Source organism: Cololabis saira, chromosome 21 (assembly GCF_033807715.1).
Source record: "Cololabis saira isolate AMF1-May2022 chromosome 21, fColSai1.1, whole genome shotgun sequence".
In the NCBI taxonomy this organism is placed as follows: Eukaryota; Metazoa; Chordata; class Actinopteri; order Beloniformes; family Belonidae; genus Cololabis; species Cololabis saira.
Genome location: NC_084607.1, coordinates 16,137,591 through 16,156,914, shown reverse-complemented (window position 1 = coordinate 16,156,914; position 19,324 = coordinate 16,137,591). Strand labels below are relative to the sequence as shown.

Below are 19,324 nucleotides of genomic sequence, written 5' to 3'. Positions count from 1 at the left end.
CACACCTAAATGGGTGTACATGATTGTTGATAAAGCAGTGGAAAAGCATTTAATGTGTCTTTCTTGCTGCTCCTGTTTGCTCTTTTGTGACTGATGTCTGAGTTTATAAATCTTTTTTTCTTCTCACTCCTTCGGTATGTTGTTTTGTCACCACAGATTTTTTTATATTGTTCATCTGGCCACCCATTTTCAAATGCTATTCTTTTTTGTGTGTGGGTTGGGGATGTGAAAGACATGTGTTTATGAAAACGAAAGCGCAGAGTTGCTGTGCAGACGGTTTCACTTGACTCCCCTCAACACGTTAGTTTGAAATAAATGAACACATAAGTATTTGACCTCTCCCGTTCATGTAAAGTAATTACTTTACGTATGACATTGTCAGTTCTGAATAAGTTTGCTGGCGTTCATTTTTCACAGCTTTCTAAAGGTTCCACAGCTTTGAGGTTGGGACTTTAGCCGTGTCACCAAGACACTTTGGCTGCGTCTGAAATCACATACTTCCACCCTAATGAGTATGCAAAATGAGTATGCGAGACTTTTTAGTGCGTCTGAAACATTAGAACGTACTCAATAGTATGCTCTATCCGTACTCATTCCGGAGAATTTTTGTACTGTGGATTGATGGACACTAGCCAAAGATCTTCTATACAAAAGATAGCGCATTGCCATTACTGGCAATGGTTTGAAACGGTATACACTTCCGGTCTCCTAAGTGGGCGTGGCCGCCCCTCTCCCTACATCGTTTTGGAACATACAACACTAGATACAGTACAACTTTCTTCCAAAAAGACTTAAATAATAAAAATAATAGTATTATCAAGCAAAGAAGCAAGTTTTATTTTAGTTTTAAACTTCATTTTATCCGTTGGGAAAACGATGAGAGCCAAATCTCGCGAGAGTGTGTTGCTCAGACAGAGACAGGTCTCAAACAAAGTTCATTTTCTCCTAATCTGTCGGTCTGAAAATTGCCATTTTGGTGTCAGAATGTTCAGAAGGTTTGTGGCTTTTGAAAAATGGGTCCCATATTTACTTAGGTTACTATGAGGCGAAGGAATTGGTAATAATCTGTGCTCACGTTCACTTTTCCCATAGGACTCAATAGACTCAGGACCTACTTCCGGTCTCCTAAGGGGGCGTGGCAGTCACGTGACAGAGATACAAGAAACACAACCGTAGTGGGCTGTCTCGGTTATAGAACGTCTCTGCACTAGCCGAGCAGAAACCTCCCACAATGCAATGCAGCGGTGTTTGGTTGCTAAGTGATATGTATAATTCATAAGTATAATATTAAGTATAATAATATTATATAATATTAATATTATAATATTCGTATATAATAATATTATATAATGTCATCTTGTTTCGACCAGAATAAACGGGAAAGAGCAGAGCGGAGCGCTGCTACCGCTGCTACTACCGCTGCTACTACCGCTGTGATACATCACTTCCTCCCAATGGCAGGAAGTGACGTGTGCGCTCTTAATAGTACGTCTGAATAATGCATACTACTGATATTTACTCAAAAGTGTGCCGGACTTAAGTATACTTTTTAGTATATACTTTTTAGTATTTCGGACGCACCGTTTGATTCTTCTCTCTTTCAGCCATTCTGTTGTAAATTGGCTGGTGGAGTCGGGATCCATGTCGTGTTGCATGATCCAGCTCCGGTCATGTTTTATTTCCTATGCAGAAGGCCTCACGTTTGGCGCCTAAGCCCAAATCTCCACCTGGTGCTTTTGTTGAGTATCAACATGTTACTAGTTTGCATGAGCTTCTCAGCAAAATCTGTCTGACCTGCATTTTCTCTCTGATTCTTAGATAACAGTTTCCTAACTAACATTTTGATGGGGTTTTTTTTTTGGGGGGGGGGGGGTTTAAACCACACAGCAGGTTGAACTTAATCTGTGAATCAGAGAAATACCCACATGTTCAACAGATGTGCTGTGTGACATTAAAGTGAATCATGTCCTTGTACAATGTGCTCTCTTCCTTCCTCTCTCGCTGCCTCGCACATATCTATGGATGCACACCTTCGGTGGAGGGGGGGGGCTGGAGAAGGAGGTGCTGTAGATGTGCACTCAGTCTATTCTTTGTGCCGTCTAATCCCCATGTCAAATTGTTTCCTGCCCCACAGGAAGTTGCACTCTAAAGGCCCCACCGTCATGGCCTCTGCTGGGGCTTCTGGGAATGTGGGGACTGTAGCGTTGAAGGACGGGGGGCAGGAGGGAGGGGTGTCTGTGTGTGAAGCTGTTGGACAGCTGTGCACATCCAAAACCACTGCATCACTTTTACACTTCCATTTGCTTCCAGCTGTAATTTCTTTTTCTTTTTTTTTTTTTTTTCTTATCAGCCGTTGGTTGCCCCTGGGGTGGGAAAAAACAACAACCCTTTTCACGTATAAAAGTGAAACGTTTCAATCGGCCAATATCCAACCATTCAAAAAATGGTGCAAAGTATTAAAGTTATTCAGTCATACATCATTCGTTCATTCATCCAAAACAAAGTTCATTCTCTTGAAAAAGAGCTGGAACTGTTAATGAACAACTTTCTTTGTTCAGTAACTGAGTGCAAGTGTGTCTGAAAATGCTCACCTATTTCTCAATAACCCATTTCCTGAAAACCTGGGAAGTTATATAAAATGAAAAAGGGTGAAAAACAAAACAACTTAAACCTTGTAATTGTTTTAATTTGAACCCTTAATTTGAAAGATGCAAATGTAAAGCAAGGTATTTCTTTAGCATCTTACCTGAAACTGCAATCACATGAATCTTGAATTGATGTCAGCAAAAAAAAATAAAAAATGAGAGCCATTTTATTCCTTTTTTTTAATTGCACCTTTGCAGTTTCAGCTGCTCTTTGATGTTTTATTTATTATTATTTTATTATTTACAGTCATGCTGTTAAGGACATGCTGAAAGAGGTCTGGCAACGTTCTGCTGAAATAGTTTCATTTTTAGTACACTTTAAAATGATCTGATGTCAAATCATTAGTCCTGATGCCGTATTATAACAGGTTGTAAGGTTATCTCATTTGATAAAGTAATGGGATAGCCCCGCTGCGGCTCTCGGTGAGAGATATTGGACATTGCATTTTGGAGGGAAAATACTCAACATGACCCCAAGGCTGGCTTTGCATCCACAGTGTGGCGTGTTCACGGTGGTTGGATTCTTAACCTGTTATCACAACTGTGTGTGTGTATGTACAGTATGTGTATGTGTGTTCACAACATTGACCTTTCTGTTACAACGCCGCTGCAGTGTGCTATTGCCTGAACAATCTTTACATAACCTTTGTTAATGGCCATGAATACATCATTTTGCGTAATCTGTGGTTCATATGATTGAAGATTTAAAAAAAAAAAAAAAAAAAAGGGGGAGTTGAAAACAGTTACATTCAATAGCCAAATTTAAAAGAACTTAACTCACTTCAATAAGTGATCCTTCAGGAGAAGTGGGGTTGTGGCGGATATGAAGTCGATATGACAACCAACAAATTTTTTTTTTATGCGTGTATTTTGAGAGAGAGATAGCTGCTTCCATGATACTTAGAGTGTGTGTGTGTGTGTGTGTGTGTGTGTGTGTGTGTGTGTGTGTGTGTGTGTGTGTGTGTGTGTGTGTGTGTGAGACACAGCTGGTGGTGATGCTTCACTGGGAGCTGGAGTAAAAGTCCACACACACACAATGAGCTGCTTGTGTGAAGCTAGCATTAAGCTACATTTTGGACTGAAGGTCAGGCATTGTGTAGTCTGAAACTGTGGCATGCTGTTGTGCTTCTCTCTGCAATACTGTACACCACATCTAAAATTACCTGTTAAACTAAGAGTTATTTCTTTCATTTCTCTAAAACTACAAGGTCTAATCCTGCTGTTGGTTAAACTAATTGATAGGGGTGGGTATTGCCAAGGACCTCACGATACAATACTGAGATATCCAAATTTTGCGATACATTGCAATGTTATATATAGTTCGCTGATAACTGTAAAAGGCATTATGTATCTTAAAATCCTTAAAGTTACAACATATTTGCATATGTTTTTCATATTATTTGATTAATATGAAATTAACATTAACTATACTAACTAATTATTTAAGTCCAAGTACATAATAAAGTCGTACTGGATTTACAACCCGTCTGAAACATGATTTATTATTTGGAAAAAAAAGAAAAAACGATCTTCAAATTTTGAATATTGATATCGAATTGGCCGGCAAAGTATCGTGATATATTGCCAAATTGATATTTTTGCCCACCCCAACTAATTGACTATACTTTCAGAAGGATATGAGTTAGGATGGTCTAAATCATGGATTGAATCAGTCATTTTAAAGCTATAGCTATCGTCTGTCTGTCTGTCTGTCTGTCTGTCTGTCTGTCTGTCTGTCTGTCTGTCTGTCTCATATATTTATATATATATATATATATGGGTCAGACAGCCTTAATCTGTAACTGAGCAGTCCAACTGATATGGTATAAAATTAAATCTTAATACAAATGAAACTGTTTTACAAAAATCCATCCCCTGTAAGAGATGCAGAGAGAAGGGACATTGGCTTCAAACATAAAAGCTGCTGTACCAGGTTAAAAGCATGTTTATATTTAGCATTTTAAGTTGGGAGTCTGGGGAGATGGACCTGGGTGCAGCTCTGAGTATTGATTGGAAGAACTGTCACTCTCCGGTACTCCAACGTTGGCTCAGCTTTTGAACTCCTGCAGCTGGTGCTTGTTTCTTATATTATAAGTGCACCAAAGTGGGTCTAAAAATGGAAACAATGGCACGTATCAATCCAGTAACGTTTACTTTAATATCCCCACTGTGTATGCCAGGCCCTATGCTTTTCTCAGGGGATTTTTATATGATCCAGTCTGCATCCCAATTCAGACTCCCTTTCTCAGCGAGTGTCTCCGTTTTACAGCAAGGATTATTAACAATCCAAAAAAAGAGATGTCCTCATACTTATGTCTATTTTAATGCATTTAAGTAGGGTCTGCACATGCAGAGCTCCTCTGCTGCAGCAGACGAGGTGTAGTTATACTGCATGACTTGGTATGACATGTCAGGCTCCGAGTATCCCTCACTTCTCCTCTCGGGATATCTCGGACCAGTTTACTGCAGCAAAATTCTTCCAGGCAGAGTCCCACAGTTTGAATATAGGCGTAAATTACCAATGTTGGTCGGTTACAATCAGCAACTGCAAATGTGGTTTTTAGACAGAACAAAATGTGCACAGAGGTCAACCAGATAAACCATGGCATAGACAAGATCGGCTCAGACGGCACAGAAAGAACGGAAATGCTTTCAGCATTCATGTAAGATGAGTTCAGGGAGATAAGGCTAAATTTGGCCATATTGATTATTGCTACCTTCCGTGAGGAGGAGCCTTCGGGCGTTATCAGATCAATAATGACATAAATCAGCTGACAAAGCCGTAAGTAACTGGAGGCCAGTAACCCTCGGGGGCTGGGCTTGATTCATTTCCACTGCAGTGATCAGCAGAGGGGGAGGATGGGAAGCAAAGAGGGATTAGCCACTTCAGCCTCACATGCTATTTACACCAAGGAAATTGAGAAAATAAGTAAGTAATTACATAAATAAATGAGGAGATATAAAACATTAAAGCATTATATTAGACTGGAAATGGGACCTCGGCCCAAGATAAAAGTATTTATTTGTCCTTGATATTGCCTGAACAGATGCTGATCAGTTACTGTTTTTTTTTTGTTTTGATATTTTTATTAGGGGGTAAGGCACAGTTGAACAGGAATAAACAAAAAAAGATATACAGTCTACCTCCTTTTTTTTTTTTTTGGATTAAGAACAGAACAAAAAATCCACACAAAATAATGACAAATACATGAAAATTATTATATTCTTATATATTAGTAATATTTAAGTATTAAATCTAAACAGTATGAATTAAAAAATAGATTAATAAAAAGGGGGAGAAAAAAAGAAAACAAAAAAAACCCAAAGCAAAAAAAAAAAAAAAAGTAAATAAAAAGATAAATAAAAAGGAGGAAGGATCAGCCACTGTTTATGGAAATTGATCCAACTCAAATCTGATGGGCGCGTATTAATGAGAGACGGACAGAAGGAGCAGCACCATCGTAGATTCCCAGATTTTTGCATGTGGTTTAAACTATCCGAGACTGACCTGTTGAACCTTCTGCCTTCCTCTGACCGGCGGGAGTTGGTTGGCAGGGGGTCAGGCCGGCGTCACCCTGTCACGTTTATTTTTAAGTCGCCCGCACGGCTCGCCAGCCGAGGTGATAAAAGGGGCAAGCTGTCCCCGGTGGCGTGGTATGCGTTTGTGGGCTTTGCGTGCTGCTAGGGAGGGAAAGTGGTAAAATGCTGGAGGACAGATATTTGTGGCACTTCTTCCAGGCCCCCTGCGTGATTGACCCCCTCCCCTCCCTACCTAATAGTATCAGTGAGGCTTGGAGTTGCCAGGGAGTCACATATAAGGGTGGGGGGCCACAGCCCAGGAGCGTGTCTCTGAGCCAATTACAGTAATGGGGAGGGAGAGTCTGCAGGAAGACTCCAGTTGAGAGGGAAGTCAGGTTATTTACATTCTCTTGCTGTTCCTCCACGCAGGCACGCTGTCTCACCGCTGTCTGACGAGACCAAGAGCCTGATTATTGAGAAGAATAAGATGGGAATGGAGGAAGATGCTGAACTGTTGGTGAAAGGTGAGTCTGTCCTGAACAACAAATGCTTTCACACTTTACCGGCTGTTTAGTAATCGTAACTATCTCCGTCATCATCAGGTAAAGGTGACGAATAAGTCAGAAAATGTATGAAAAGCTCTGAAAATTGTAAAAAAAAAACAGTTTTTTCTTTTTAACTAAAGTGATTGATTCATCTGTTAAAGTTAGCTTTAAAAGGATCAATAAAAAAATAATCAGCTGCAGCTGCGGCGCTGCTTGCCTGTCGTGAGTCAGTGAGCCTGTTGCCAGGATAGGTCATGCTTTTTATGTCATTAAGTCTGGTGTACATGTCATCAGCCTCGTCGTCGACCGTCGCAGCTCCCCGCTGCGCTGTCCCCCCTGCAAGCAGCCCCTCTCTGACCACATGTGGCACACAGCAGCTTCCCCCCCCAGTTCCTCCTCCTCTATTTGTGTAAGGATAGCTACTGGCGTCAGAAGACCTGTCTTGCATGTCTCAGGCTTTTGAGTAGTGATCTCACCAGATATTTCTGTGCAAATTTGTTTTCTCTTCTTTATTCTTGGCCCTACCGAGAGGGAGCAGTAAAATGCCAGCGCTCGAATATGTTGTGTCCCGTTTGGACTGGCGACAGTCAGATTGCCTAATTCTGATAGCAGTTGCCATGGGCTGCTGGGTAACGCTCCTCTCTCGCTGCTGTCCTCATTCTTTGTGGGTTTTTTTCTCATAGAAGATGAGAGTTTAGTTCCAAAACTGACAATGGGCTGTTATCCTTGCCAACCATCATTTTTTGATTTTGCACCAGCATTGCTCCCTGCAGGTCACATGACCCCACTATTGAGCAAACAAAAGTCGCAGGGCACCTAAGATGCGAGATGATGCATCTTGTTTCTCTGTTTCCTGCACAAGAATATGTGTTTTAGAGGAAGAAAAAAAGCCTCATTTAGAACCTTTGCCCTTTCGTGTGTTGTTCCTATTCAGCAAGACATCCTGGGGCTACATGGGCTGAATATTGCCCCAGAATTTAAAATAGGCCATCAACATGGCAGATATAGACTGATGATGTGAGGATGAATTGTAAAACCCAAAGAGTGGTGACAGAAAGAGATGTTGACATTGGTTTATTGACATACCTTTTGTTGATTTACAGTTAAAATTACTCCTCACATGATGTGCAGCCTTGCATGCTCCAGCGAGCTGCAATCTGGCTCTCTGGATGCGTCTGGGCCAAAAAGAGAACGTGTTTAGCTAGTTTTAAACAAATCCTTGTTTAAAGTGATGAGATCATTTATTCGATCATTTCTGTCTGTTCAGATGCATACACTAAGGAAAAATCTTAAATGAGCAAAATATCACTCGTATAATCTTTTTACACCTCAGAGATTTTGTTTTTCTCAGACAAAAAAAGAAGAGACTACATGCTGAGACTGACTGAAGGCAAAAGGACACTTGCTGTTTTTTAACAATTACATTTTTGCAAAGATTGTTTACTTAATCCATGTTTGAAGGGGGCAGGGCCCTGAAGGTCAAAGGGTCACAAATGAAACAAATTAAGGGTGAGCCGTGGCCCCCGGGGGAGACATTAGCTGGCTACAGAGATGGGAGCCAGATGGAAGCTCGTGGACGGGGTTCACGCAGGGGGATGTGGGGACTCTGCTGCTCTTTCTCCATCCATCTTTGCCTTTTATCAGGTTCCTCAAAAAGAGCATCTGTGGGACATCCTGTGTTTATGACAGAGGTGTCAGAGTGCCAGTCATGCTCTTCTTGCAGCGTTCTCAGTTTGTCTAGCCTCCACTCTCGCACATCCACCCTGTCAGAAAACTAGCAAGCTCAGTCCTACTAACCTCACCATTTTTTTTTTCTTTTTTAGCCGTTTCACTTGACCCCGTCTGATGTGGTGTGAAGTACCTCTCGGGTTTTTACTTTGGGCTATAATGGGGCCTTTATGATAGGTTCAAAACTGCCACTTACATCATGTAGAGGTATTCTCAAAGAGGAAACATGGCCTGAGAGGCTTAGACTTCCACCCCTCCTCTGCGTTGCTGCTTTTATTTTTGAGCAGCAAAGCAGCGAGATCTTTGCACTGCCTGAGAAAAACCAATCTGAGGCACGGCTAAAAACGGGAGAGATGGGAACTTGGGCAGATGAAAGTAAAATGTGAAAAGCGTGAGAGCAGGAGGAAGAAGGACGCGGGTGAAATGAACATTGGCTAACAGGTGGCACACAGCTTGCAAACCACATAGGAAGTTGTGATGCTGTTGTGGCGTCATTACCGTTTTCATGGGCTTGGAGGCTGGAGGTATATTGCTTAATTGTTCCTTTTTTTAAAACCATTCTCAAGCAGGCATGCACAAGCCATATGCACTCGCATGCACACTCGCTCCACATTTGGTATATCCCTAGTCTATAGCGGTAGCTAGTGTTGCTCCAGGTGGCCTTCAACAACACTCTGCAGTCTCACCATCAGCTCTCTGGATAAACTTTAACCCCCACCGTTGCCAGGACTCTTCAGTCATCCTCTGTATGTTTGTCTACATCTCATTTATCCACTCTAAGATTAAATACTTTGCACACATAACTCAGAGGGGAGAAGTTCACTGTTTGGGAACAACGGGTCTGGTCTGTTGCAATCTTTCCAAAGCCTCAGAACTTTGGGAGCACAACAGTCTTGCATTGTGCAGACAGGCTTGGCAAGTACAGAAGGCATGCCTACAAGCATGTCTGCTGTACTCGCTTTGTCTCTCTCTGTCACACTGCTCCAGTAATGCCCTGTCTCCTTTTTCTCACTCTGTCAACCTCAGTAGTGGTAATTATGCTGGCTGCATGTAGCACTTAATGCCTATGCTATTAGCCGGCTGTATTTTTATCCCCAAGTATTTACCCCAACAAGGCAGGCACACAGACGGCAACGAACTTTATGGACAATTACAAGCCTTTGGGATTATTCTTAGTGAAACGTGGTGTAGTAGCTCCACGTTTTTTTTTTCCCCCTCCTTCTGCCTAAAGCTTTCAAAGAAATACTTGTTTTCATGTATAGGTGCTGAGGAGATAAAAAAATAGAATTCACCACTTGGTTATACTGGTTCCAGGTGCCTTCACCTGTCGGTTTAGAAATAGTGACATCTTGATCGTGTGTTGTTTTTTTTTTCCTTTTAAAAAAAAAAAAAAAAAAGACAAAAACAGCGAGGGTATGGAGTATGTTTAACCTACTAAGACACTGGCACTTTTATTATTTTGACATCAAAACCAGGATGTTGGAGCTGTATACGCTTTTTGTATCTATTTATATCTGATATTTATTTAAAAAAAAAAAAGTTGTTGTTGTTTGACTAATTAATCAACCTAATAATTGTTGAAACTCTACTGACGTGTTATCTCAGTTTGAATTTGAGCTGTCATGTGTGTTGAAGGTTGGCTGTTACGGGAGGTGCGGGGCAGCTGGATCAAGCAGCGCCGCTACTGGTTTGTGCTGAGCCAGGACTCCCTGGACTACTACAGCGGACCAGAGAAGGGCGCCCGCAGACTGGGCACGCTGGTTCTCACCAACCTGTGTTCTGTCATTTGGCCGGACAAGCAGACGTTCAAGGAGACTGGTGAGCCTAACAAACATGCGCTCATGTGCATGAATCACATTTGAATTGAACTGATTAATACATTAGAAAAACCCAAACGGGGAATTGCATTGTTGCAGAGTTTAAAAAACACAAACAAATCTATTCAATGCAAATGGTTTAAAGTGGAGAAGTATATTTTTCTGCCGTAATCCCCAGTCACATGTGAGGTAATTTCCACTGAGATCTGGTGATCATTGACACAAAAAATCCCTGGAAATAGCTCCAGGCCTTTGATAGGTAAGTGATGTCCTCTCGTCCACTTTTCCTTCCCGTATTTACTACAGTTCTGAGTAAGTTTGGGATGTCCCAGCTGTGTTTGGCCTACAAATGCGGCTCAAGGTTTGGGTTGAAACCTCTAATCTGAGTAATAAGGCATCTGTCTTTCCTCCTTTGTTTGTTTTTTTGGATGAATGAAACAAAAGAGTTGAAGATTTAGGAGGAACAAGTCTTTGCTGCGTGAGGAAAAGACACAGGGATGAGTTATCCTTTTTGGTTAAGTCCTTTCTCAGACACGTCTGTCAATGGAGCCATTTATGTTCCGCTGACTACTGAAAAGGCTTAAAACATTGTATAAATCGAAACCCAAACATAGTTCTCGCTAACTTAATAAACTTGGGGACTTTTCTGGACAGAAGCGTGCTTTCAGCAGTGGCTTTGTCACAAGCTCCACTGGCCATTTTCATTACTGAATAACTTTGTGTTCCCTTAAGCCACCGAGAAATTTGTCACATATGAGCCGCATGAAATCTTTACTTCCTCTGTGTATTTTCTGGTTGTTACCAAGAAATATTAGTTTTCTATCAGGGCTCTATTTGTGGCATTAGAGTTCATTTAAAGCCACTTAACTGATTCAATCTGAACAATGGAAATACGTACAGGTTATAATATCTGTAGGTTATAACATAATAATAAAACCTTTGTACTTCACCAAGAACATACAGAAAATGGTGGTGCCGAGTCACATAGCAGCCAGAAGGCTGTAAATCAAGCCAGGCTGCCAGAGGTATGTCTAACACTTCCTCTGCACAAGGAGGAAGCATGCCTTTCTTTCACTTTTATTGCATGTTGTCCATGAATAGTCTCAGTGGGGCTGTGTCCTAACACATCTGCAAAATACTGTTCTTGTTTGGATTTGGTGTGGCCTGAGGTTCCTCTCGAGGTGACCTTTGAACCTCAATGAAACTGAGAAAGGAAGTCGGGGAGAGGGAGTCTTGGCTGACTTTTTTATAAAGAGCTTACTTTCTTATTTTCTTAATTTACACCGGAGCTCTTTGGATTACTAATTCCAGTCACTTCAGTCGGATTTTTATTTCTTTTATTTCTGTATTTCCCCCAGGCTACTGGAGCATTACAGTCTATGGACGGAAACACTGCTACAGGCTCTACACCAAGCATTTCAACGAAGCTGTGCACTGGGCATGTGCCATCCAGAAAATCATTGATACCAAATCCCCCGTGGAAACGCCAACGCAGCTCCTGATCCGAGACATTGAGGTGAGCACACTTGCATGTACGCACAGTTGCTGCCAAAAAACCTGCGATGAGCACCGCTAAACACGAACAGCCATCGAGCTACACGCGGCTTTATTCACCTGACTCTGTTTTCATGGAAACCACATGGTAACTCTGGCCCGAGTGTCCAAAGTTTACTCTTGTTACTTTTCCCGTTTGATTTACCCCATCTTCTTCCATCGGTTCATTTTTTAAAAAAATAATAAAATAAAGGTATTTGCAGTTTTTACTGCTCAGAAAATAACCTGCCAGCACGTAGAGAGCGTTTATCTAGCAACCCCTGGTCTAAAAATACAGCCATGTTTTACAGAGTGTGCTGGAATGTCATTGAGCAGACAGATGCACCACTTGTCTTGCATCAGTTCACCCCTGGGGTGAAGAGAGGGGCAGTTCTTGGCAGACGAGGTGGAAGAGGGCAAGGCCAGAAGCAGCAGGACCTGATAAGCAGTCCTCTGCCGGGCCTCCTGCGTCAGTAATCCCCCAAACGCGTGTGTAATCTCAAAGAAAGTGGTTAATCTGCTCGCCTCCATCTCCCCTGCCTGCCTCAGCCAGTGGGGGCCAAGTTTACATTTTAGACGATCAGAGGAGGCCTGCTTTTTAAACTTTCAGTTTTTCTCTCTCCTCAACCTTTTAAATAAAGGCTTCTTTTTCTTTTTTTTTTTTTTTAATATAAGCAAACCATTTTCCCTCAACTGTGCGTGCTGCAAAGCAAGGAAATCTTCAGGGGACAGAAAGGAAATTGGAGAGGATCTGAAGAACTGTCAGTGTCTTTATTTTAGATTTATTGCTATATTAAAACTTTGGAAAAAAAAAAAAGAAATATGACAAGGATTGGAGCACAAACAGCAAAAGGGATCTTGCAGCCAAACCGACCGAAAAGAAAACACTTGAGAACCACTCAGATTTAAATAAAAAGCTGCATTATCCTTCCGAGGCTGTGAGAGATTCACAAAAACACCAGGAAATCTTGCCATGCGTCAGGTAGTGAGCTTGTGGGTTTCACAGTTTGCCGTGATAGATGATTCAGCCGACCACTTGCCAAGTTTTTTTTTTTTTTTTTAAGTGTCTGTGCTTTCTGAAACGGATGCCAGGGATGTCTGTTTAGATGATCAAGTTATAACTAACCCACTTAGTTGTTCACAAGAGGGAAAGAAGAAATGGCAAGCTTGACTGTGTGCTCTACGGTAACCACCTACTGCCTATAAAACGTATTTATTCCACCAGCATGTTAATCATTTCAGTCTTTTTGTAATGAACTGTTTTTACCATGTCCATTAAGCGACTATGGCACAAAACCTTAACAAAACAGTATAATATATCCAGCACTTCTGACCTTTGTGATTGCTGGATGTTTCCAAACTTTATGCCAAGCGGAGTTGGCCCACGACTGGCAGAACTTTCGTATTTGCCTTGCAGACATGCAAGTTGCATCTCATTTAGCTTTTTGGCAGGACTGAAACTCGTACTGCACACGGCAAAGTAGGCTTAAAGGAAAAGGTTATGGATCTGTCCTGTTTGAATATCACCTCGGATGCTATCCGCGGTGCAGCATCTCATTCCCAGCGTTTGAACCGTCAGTTCTTTCACCAGGATGCAGCAAACGCTTTGGAGAATGCGTCAACTTTGTCCCCCTTAGGAGGGGCGGGGAGAGCTGGCTCGCCTTTTAGCCTTTGAGAGAGGGTGGCGGGATTGGAAGAGTTGCAGAGTCAGGAGAGAGCCGGAGCTGTGGCAACGTTACTAATGAGCAACAGGTGCTGGAGGGTAGTCGCATGGAAGCCATCTGTACGACTGGAAGGCATCTATCCACATGGGCAGTGAAAGACAGAAACGCACGCACAGTAAACTCATTGACACCAGCGGATAAAATATAACATGTCAGTTGTGCTGCTGTGGTTCGCTGGGTCATCGCTTGACCTTCCTGCTGCTTTGAAAGTTGCCAGAGCTGAATTGTGACACTGGTCAAATGGATCTGGGTCACCCCAGACACACACTTGCCGACTTTTCTCAGTTTGGTTTCAGCCACAATGAAGGATAATGAAGTGTAGTTTCACACAGTTCTTTGACGTTCCCAGCATCATCTTCCCCTGACTTCTGCACACAGGAGAACAAGTTCAATCCGGAGGTAGTGGAGCACATCTACCAGCACAACCCCATCCTGAAGTACACCCAGGGCCCCCTGTACGCTCCTCTGCTGCCCTTCCCTTACGGCAGCCTGGAACACACGTGTAAGTACTCATAGCAGCTAAATATGAAGTTACTGTTACAAATATACAATGAGGAATCTGTTTTTTTTTGTCTTCTTCAATTCTTTGAGTTAGTTCTGAGCAGAATTCCTTTTTTAAATCCGTTTTACTTGCAGTAACCCTATTAATTCAAGCAATAACTGCTTTTGAACAAATTCCTTATATGCAACTCATTGCATGCTGATGAAGGTTCTTGTGGGGTCCGTGTGTTGATGTGGAAGGGTGAATGTGTCTAGAGATATATATATTTATTTTATTTGTTTATATTTTAAATTACATTTTATTGGATTATTTTCAGTTATTCCATTTTGTTTTATATATGATGCGCCGCTGACTGGAGAGCACTTTTAATTTCGTTGTACATAAGTCATAATGACAATAAAGAACTATCTATCTATCTATTAATGCTTAAATGTTAAAATGCTCCCATTTTTTAACTTCTACAACAATAAAGGTGACAAGGTAGGGGGAGGGACAAACGAATCAAGGTATAACCTGCTGTCCCTCTGCGCCTCTGTCCAGACCACAGTGGGAAAGGCTACGGCTCGGTGCGCGAGGAGGCCGTGAAGCTCTTCAACTGCCTGCAGCAGCTGGAGTCGGCGCGGGAGCCGGTTCCCATCATCCAGGGCGTGCTACAGACCTGCCTGGACCTGCGGCCCCTCCGCGACGAGGTCTACTGCCAGCTCGTCAAGCAGACCAGCTACACGCCTTCACCATACACTGCTGCGCATCTGCGCTACTGGCAGCTTCTCACCTGCATGAGCTGCACCTTTCTACCGGGGCCCACTGTGCTCAAATACCTGCGATTCCACCTGAAGAGGTGAGATACACACAAGAGCTTCGACACAGTATGAGACTGAAACACTTTGGTTTGCTCAGATGTAACCCTGTGTAAGAATTTTCTTATTTAAACACGTCTAATCCCAATAGTGTGCTTGAGAAGCAGACCCGAGCGCTATTTTTAAATTTGAAGCCTTGCCCTGTTTTTAAGTTTTCCAATAAATTATGTGTGCAGTATTCAGGTCAGTTTCTTTTTCTTTCATGTTAAATTTAGAACAAATAAATCTTCCTGACTGAAGAAAGCTGTTGTCATCATCCCCTACTTATGATTAAAAAGGATAGCATGGAATTTTTCTTGTTTTTCTCTGGTTCTGATTTGTTCTCCTGGGAAACTTGGCTTGTGCAGGACAGGTGGAAAACTCTACGGCATCTACGGATTGTAGCTGTCGTTTAATCATTCAAATTGTTTTTAAAGTCATTTTTACATGAGTTTGAGCCAAGTTGAAATGGATAAAATGTGAGACCGGGAGCCACTTGATAATGATGATGATAATGATGATGATGGAGCGAGAACCTGCGATGGTGAACAGGTTTAGATTGGTAACCGAGGCGAGCCAGCAGTGGCGAGTGGCAGCAGGGATGGCGTGGGAGTCTAGACGTTGGACAAAAAGGAGGCGCCAGCATTGCTAACCACCAGTTTAGATATAGTAGCATGATATGCCTTTGCGTTGTTGACATGCTCCCCTAGACAGATCCTGTGTTGGAGGCCTGGATTTGCAGGTCTGAATTAGCCCCTCTGTCAAGCAAACTAATCTGAGTTGTTAGCAGCACGACGCGCCTGCTCTAGCTTCTCTGTCTAACACCATGCCATCAAACCCACTACAATTTTCTATCTATATTTCTGTACTGGGAATCGCCCTCCAGCTAATGGAACAGTTGCATGCAATGGCAATTCATAATAATACTGTGGAACTCGCTGGCTCGGTGTTTTGATATGTCTCGCTGTCGCTCTCACGAACTCTCTCTCTCAGTGGATCAGCGTTAAGGCTGCAGCTGGGCAGAGCTAAGACTGAGGCCGGGCAGCGGGCCCAAAAACAGTCCTCCTTCAGTCCCCCAGTGTCCTGAGAAACCCCCAGGGGAATGTCTGCTGTCAGAGAAAATAGGCCAGAAGAAAGAAAGCAGAGATGGAGGGGGGCAAGAGAGCAGGAAACGGCAGAAAGGGGCAAACAGAGGAGAGTAAAGGAAGGATCAGAGAGTCAGTGGAACATTCCTGATTATGTTTCAGCAGGACAAATCCTTCCCTGTGGCCATATAGTTATGAGACGGCAAGACACTGGACTGAATATGTGTGCTTCTTTGTGTCCGTTATAGACTCGCTTTGCCTCTTTCTGTTGTACATGTTTTTTTATTTATTTTAAGTCACAAACATTTCAGTATGATTGCTTCCTTCCTGTTTGTCCCTCTGTGTTTACACAGCGGGTGCGCTCATAACTCACGCAGGCTGCATTTCACACCTTTTATGCTCAGTAAAGGGTTCTTTTTTTCTTCAAATGAACCGCACGCACACGCTCCACCTGGAAGAAGCAGCAGGGTCACCCCGGTTCACGGCAGCGGAAGCACCTTTTCCCGCTCAATGTGCTACACAAAGTCAAACATATTTTCTTTGCCATTTTCCTTCTCCTCTAAGGATAGAGGGATGCTCAGTCTTTTTTATGTTTTTAACAGCTACAGTGAGAACATTTTGTCATTCCTCACCTCATTGACTTCCTAGCGTTGCCAGAAAAAATAAAATACAGAGTTAAATCAAAAGGATGACACAAAGTTCATAATCACGGCAGCATTTCACAGATTCAGAGTCTCTTTTCACATCAGAAGCATTAACAAATCCTCTTTTTTTTTTTTTTTTTTTTAAACTGGAAGTTTTAATGACATATTTATTGCACAAACACACACACACACACACTTGCTAATGTCACTCTTTCACACTCCGTTTCTTACAGAATCCAGAGCCAGAGCCCAGAGTCTGAGATGGATAACTATGCGTCATTCATCAGCGAGGCTTTGGAGAAGACCAAGTGTCGGGAGTGCGTGCCATCCTGGGAGGAGATCCAGATGCTGATGAACCGGCAGGAGATGCTGTGCACTGTGCACTATCCTGGCCCCGGGTCCTGCCAGCTCTACATCAGCTCACACACCACTGCCAATGAGGTTTGGGAACATTTTCCTTTTTTTTTTTTTTTTTTTGCAATTCAACTTTTCTCAGTATTTCAGTTTATCTCACGTGTTTCTCTTCAAAATGTCATGCTACTTATTTCGTACACACTCGTGGCACCGCAAAGCCTCGCCAATCACAGAATTGAGTTTGTGCCTGAGGTCTAATAACCCCCCCCCCTCCTCCCTCCCCTCTCTCATCAGGTGGTTCGAAGGATCCAAGAGAAGCTGGGCCTACAGGACAGCAAAAACACGTTTGCACTGTACGAGCAGAATGCACTGTGGGAGCAGCCGGTCACGGGGAGCGCTCTGATTGCTGACATCCTGACCAGGTTTGGAAAAAAAAAAAAAGAGAACAAAATGATACGCACTCTTCCCTGTGAAGTAGAGAGGACAATTTAAGGAAGTCCAACACAATAAGACCAATCTATTCAGGAATGCTTTTAAAACATCCTAAAGAGTTCCAGAAATCTGAACTATTTGTCACTTGTTAGGGGGAGTACTGACAGAGCGGCGGCACAATGTGCATTCAGGCCGTTCGGTCCCACTTTCACCCTGAATGTTATCCCGGCTGTTTGATACGTGGTGACCTTGTCTGGTCTCGTTGGCCAAACACGACGCCGTGCTGGGAAACTGGGCTTGTGTCACCACGTCTGTCAGTAAAACCGGCCAGCTGCTAGATAACAAGGTGAAGCTGATGTCATTTATTTGGACAAGGGAAAAAAATTAAACAATAAGACATCCAGTCAGGTTAAAAATGTATCTCTGTTTGTTTTTTCTTTCCCTTATCCCCCTCTGCTCTGGGGCGATGAGGTAAACGTGAAACTGCCAGGTTACTAAACAACAATATTGCACTTTAGAGAAGCGGTGTCTCGTAACGTTTTAACGGGAAGTTTAAGGTTTTTGGATTGGACCCTTTTGTGTAATACTTTCTCTTTTTTTTTTTTTTTGACCCATTCTCCCCCTTTATCCAGCCTCACCACCAAAGAGTCGGAGTCTAAGTCCCAGTGGAAACTGTGCTTCAAGCTCTACTGTCTGCTAGACGCTGACGGCATATCGGTGGACAGCATAGAGTATTTATTCCTCTTTGAACAGGTAATGAAGCAGAACACAAGCCTGCAGTGGACAATATTCTCTCCTGACAAAGTCGTTAGGCGTTAACATTAAAATGCTGGTATTGAGATATTATTTATTGCCCCGCAGTGATTCATCCCTCCTATATAACTGGATTATTTATGTTTTTCCAGAACAATCTGCAGTCACAGCCAGTGTTCTAACTCACTGTGATTGTAATAAAATGCTTTGCATAAAAGTCATGACTAAGAGCACTGGCTGGAGTGCAGTAAAGGCATCCAGGACAGGCTTCATTATAGCATTTTTCCCGAAGACTCCAATAAAAGAGTTATGAGACAAAATAAAGCAGGGTGGGGTGGAAAGGATTGATGACAGGGCTGATGTTATTACTGACAAGCTTTGCTTTCTTTTTGCTCTGTCTCCATGTCCTGGATTCGGCCTTTTGTCACCGCAGTGCCATGAGATGGTGGTGCGCGGCCAGCTGCCCGCCTGCGAGGAGGACCTGCAGACGTTAGCTGCCCTGAGGCTTCAGTGCCTGATGGGTGATTTCAGCACGCACGCCCCCTGCCCGCCTCTGGACGAGCTCTTCCCAGGCTGCATGCTCGAAGCGCGAGTCCTGATGTCCCTTTCGGCCCCGCAAGCGATGCCCCCTTGTCAGGTGGCGGGCCAGGGCTGTCCCGCGATGCAGCGCTTCCCCACGGGGCTCCTGTCGGGGACCCTGTGGAGCCACACGGCCACGGCGGTGCACAAGCAAAAGGTGGAGCAGGACATGCGCCTGCGGAGCCGGCTGAAGGAGGAGTCGGCGGCTGTCATGGCAACCATCTTGGAGCGCTGGAAGGATCTGACGGGCTACAGCCGTAGGGACAGTATGGCGGCGTACCTCACAATTGCACGCCAGTGGTCGGGCTTCGGATGTACTCTTTATGAAGTGGACTTTTATACCGTGAGTAGTTGTGTGGCATGTGGCTTCGGAAGTAAAGTGGTCGGCTCTAACAGGCGATCTCCTCTCTCCTCTGCCTCCAGAGTTCAACGGGGAATTTTTCCCAGAAGCTGTGGCTGGGTGTTGCTGCTACATCCGTGTCTCTGTACAAGCAGGGTGAATCGGAGGCGCTGGAGTCCTTACCTTACGGTCAGATCTGCTCCTACGGGGTGTTTGACAGCAACACCTTCAAGATCACAGCTGGGGATCGAGATCTGCTGTTTGAAACCACCAAGGTATAATGCTTCA

The 19,324-nt window shown here is 43.3% G+C and overlaps 1 protein-coding gene across 1 annotated transcript in view; it reads left to right on the top strand.

The window, feature by feature from the left end:
• Window positions 1-19,324, top strand: part of plekhh3 (pleckstrin homology, MyTH4 and FERM domain containing H3) — a 33,369-nt gene that overhangs the window by 12,425 nt on the left and 1,620 nt on the right. Inside the window, exons 3-12 of the mRNA XM_061711746.1 lie at window positions 6,594-6,688; window positions 10,073-10,255; window positions 11,613-11,770; window positions 13,890-14,013; window positions 14,554-14,851; window positions 16,812-17,019; window positions 17,227-17,354; window positions 17,997-18,117; window positions 18,551-19,039; window positions 19,120-19,311. Coding sequence (XP_061567730.1) covers window positions 6,594-6,688; window positions 10,073-10,255; window positions 11,613-11,770; window positions 13,890-14,013; window positions 14,554-14,851; window positions 16,812-17,019; window positions 17,227-17,354; window positions 17,997-18,117; window positions 18,551-19,039; window positions 19,120-19,311 — 1,996 coding nt within the window. The remainder of the gene's footprint in view (window positions 1-6,593; window positions 6,689-10,072; window positions 10,256-11,612; window positions 11,771-13,889; window positions 14,014-14,553; window positions 14,852-16,811; window positions 17,020-17,226; window positions 17,355-17,996; window positions 18,118-18,550; window positions 19,040-19,119; window positions 19,312-19,324) is intronic.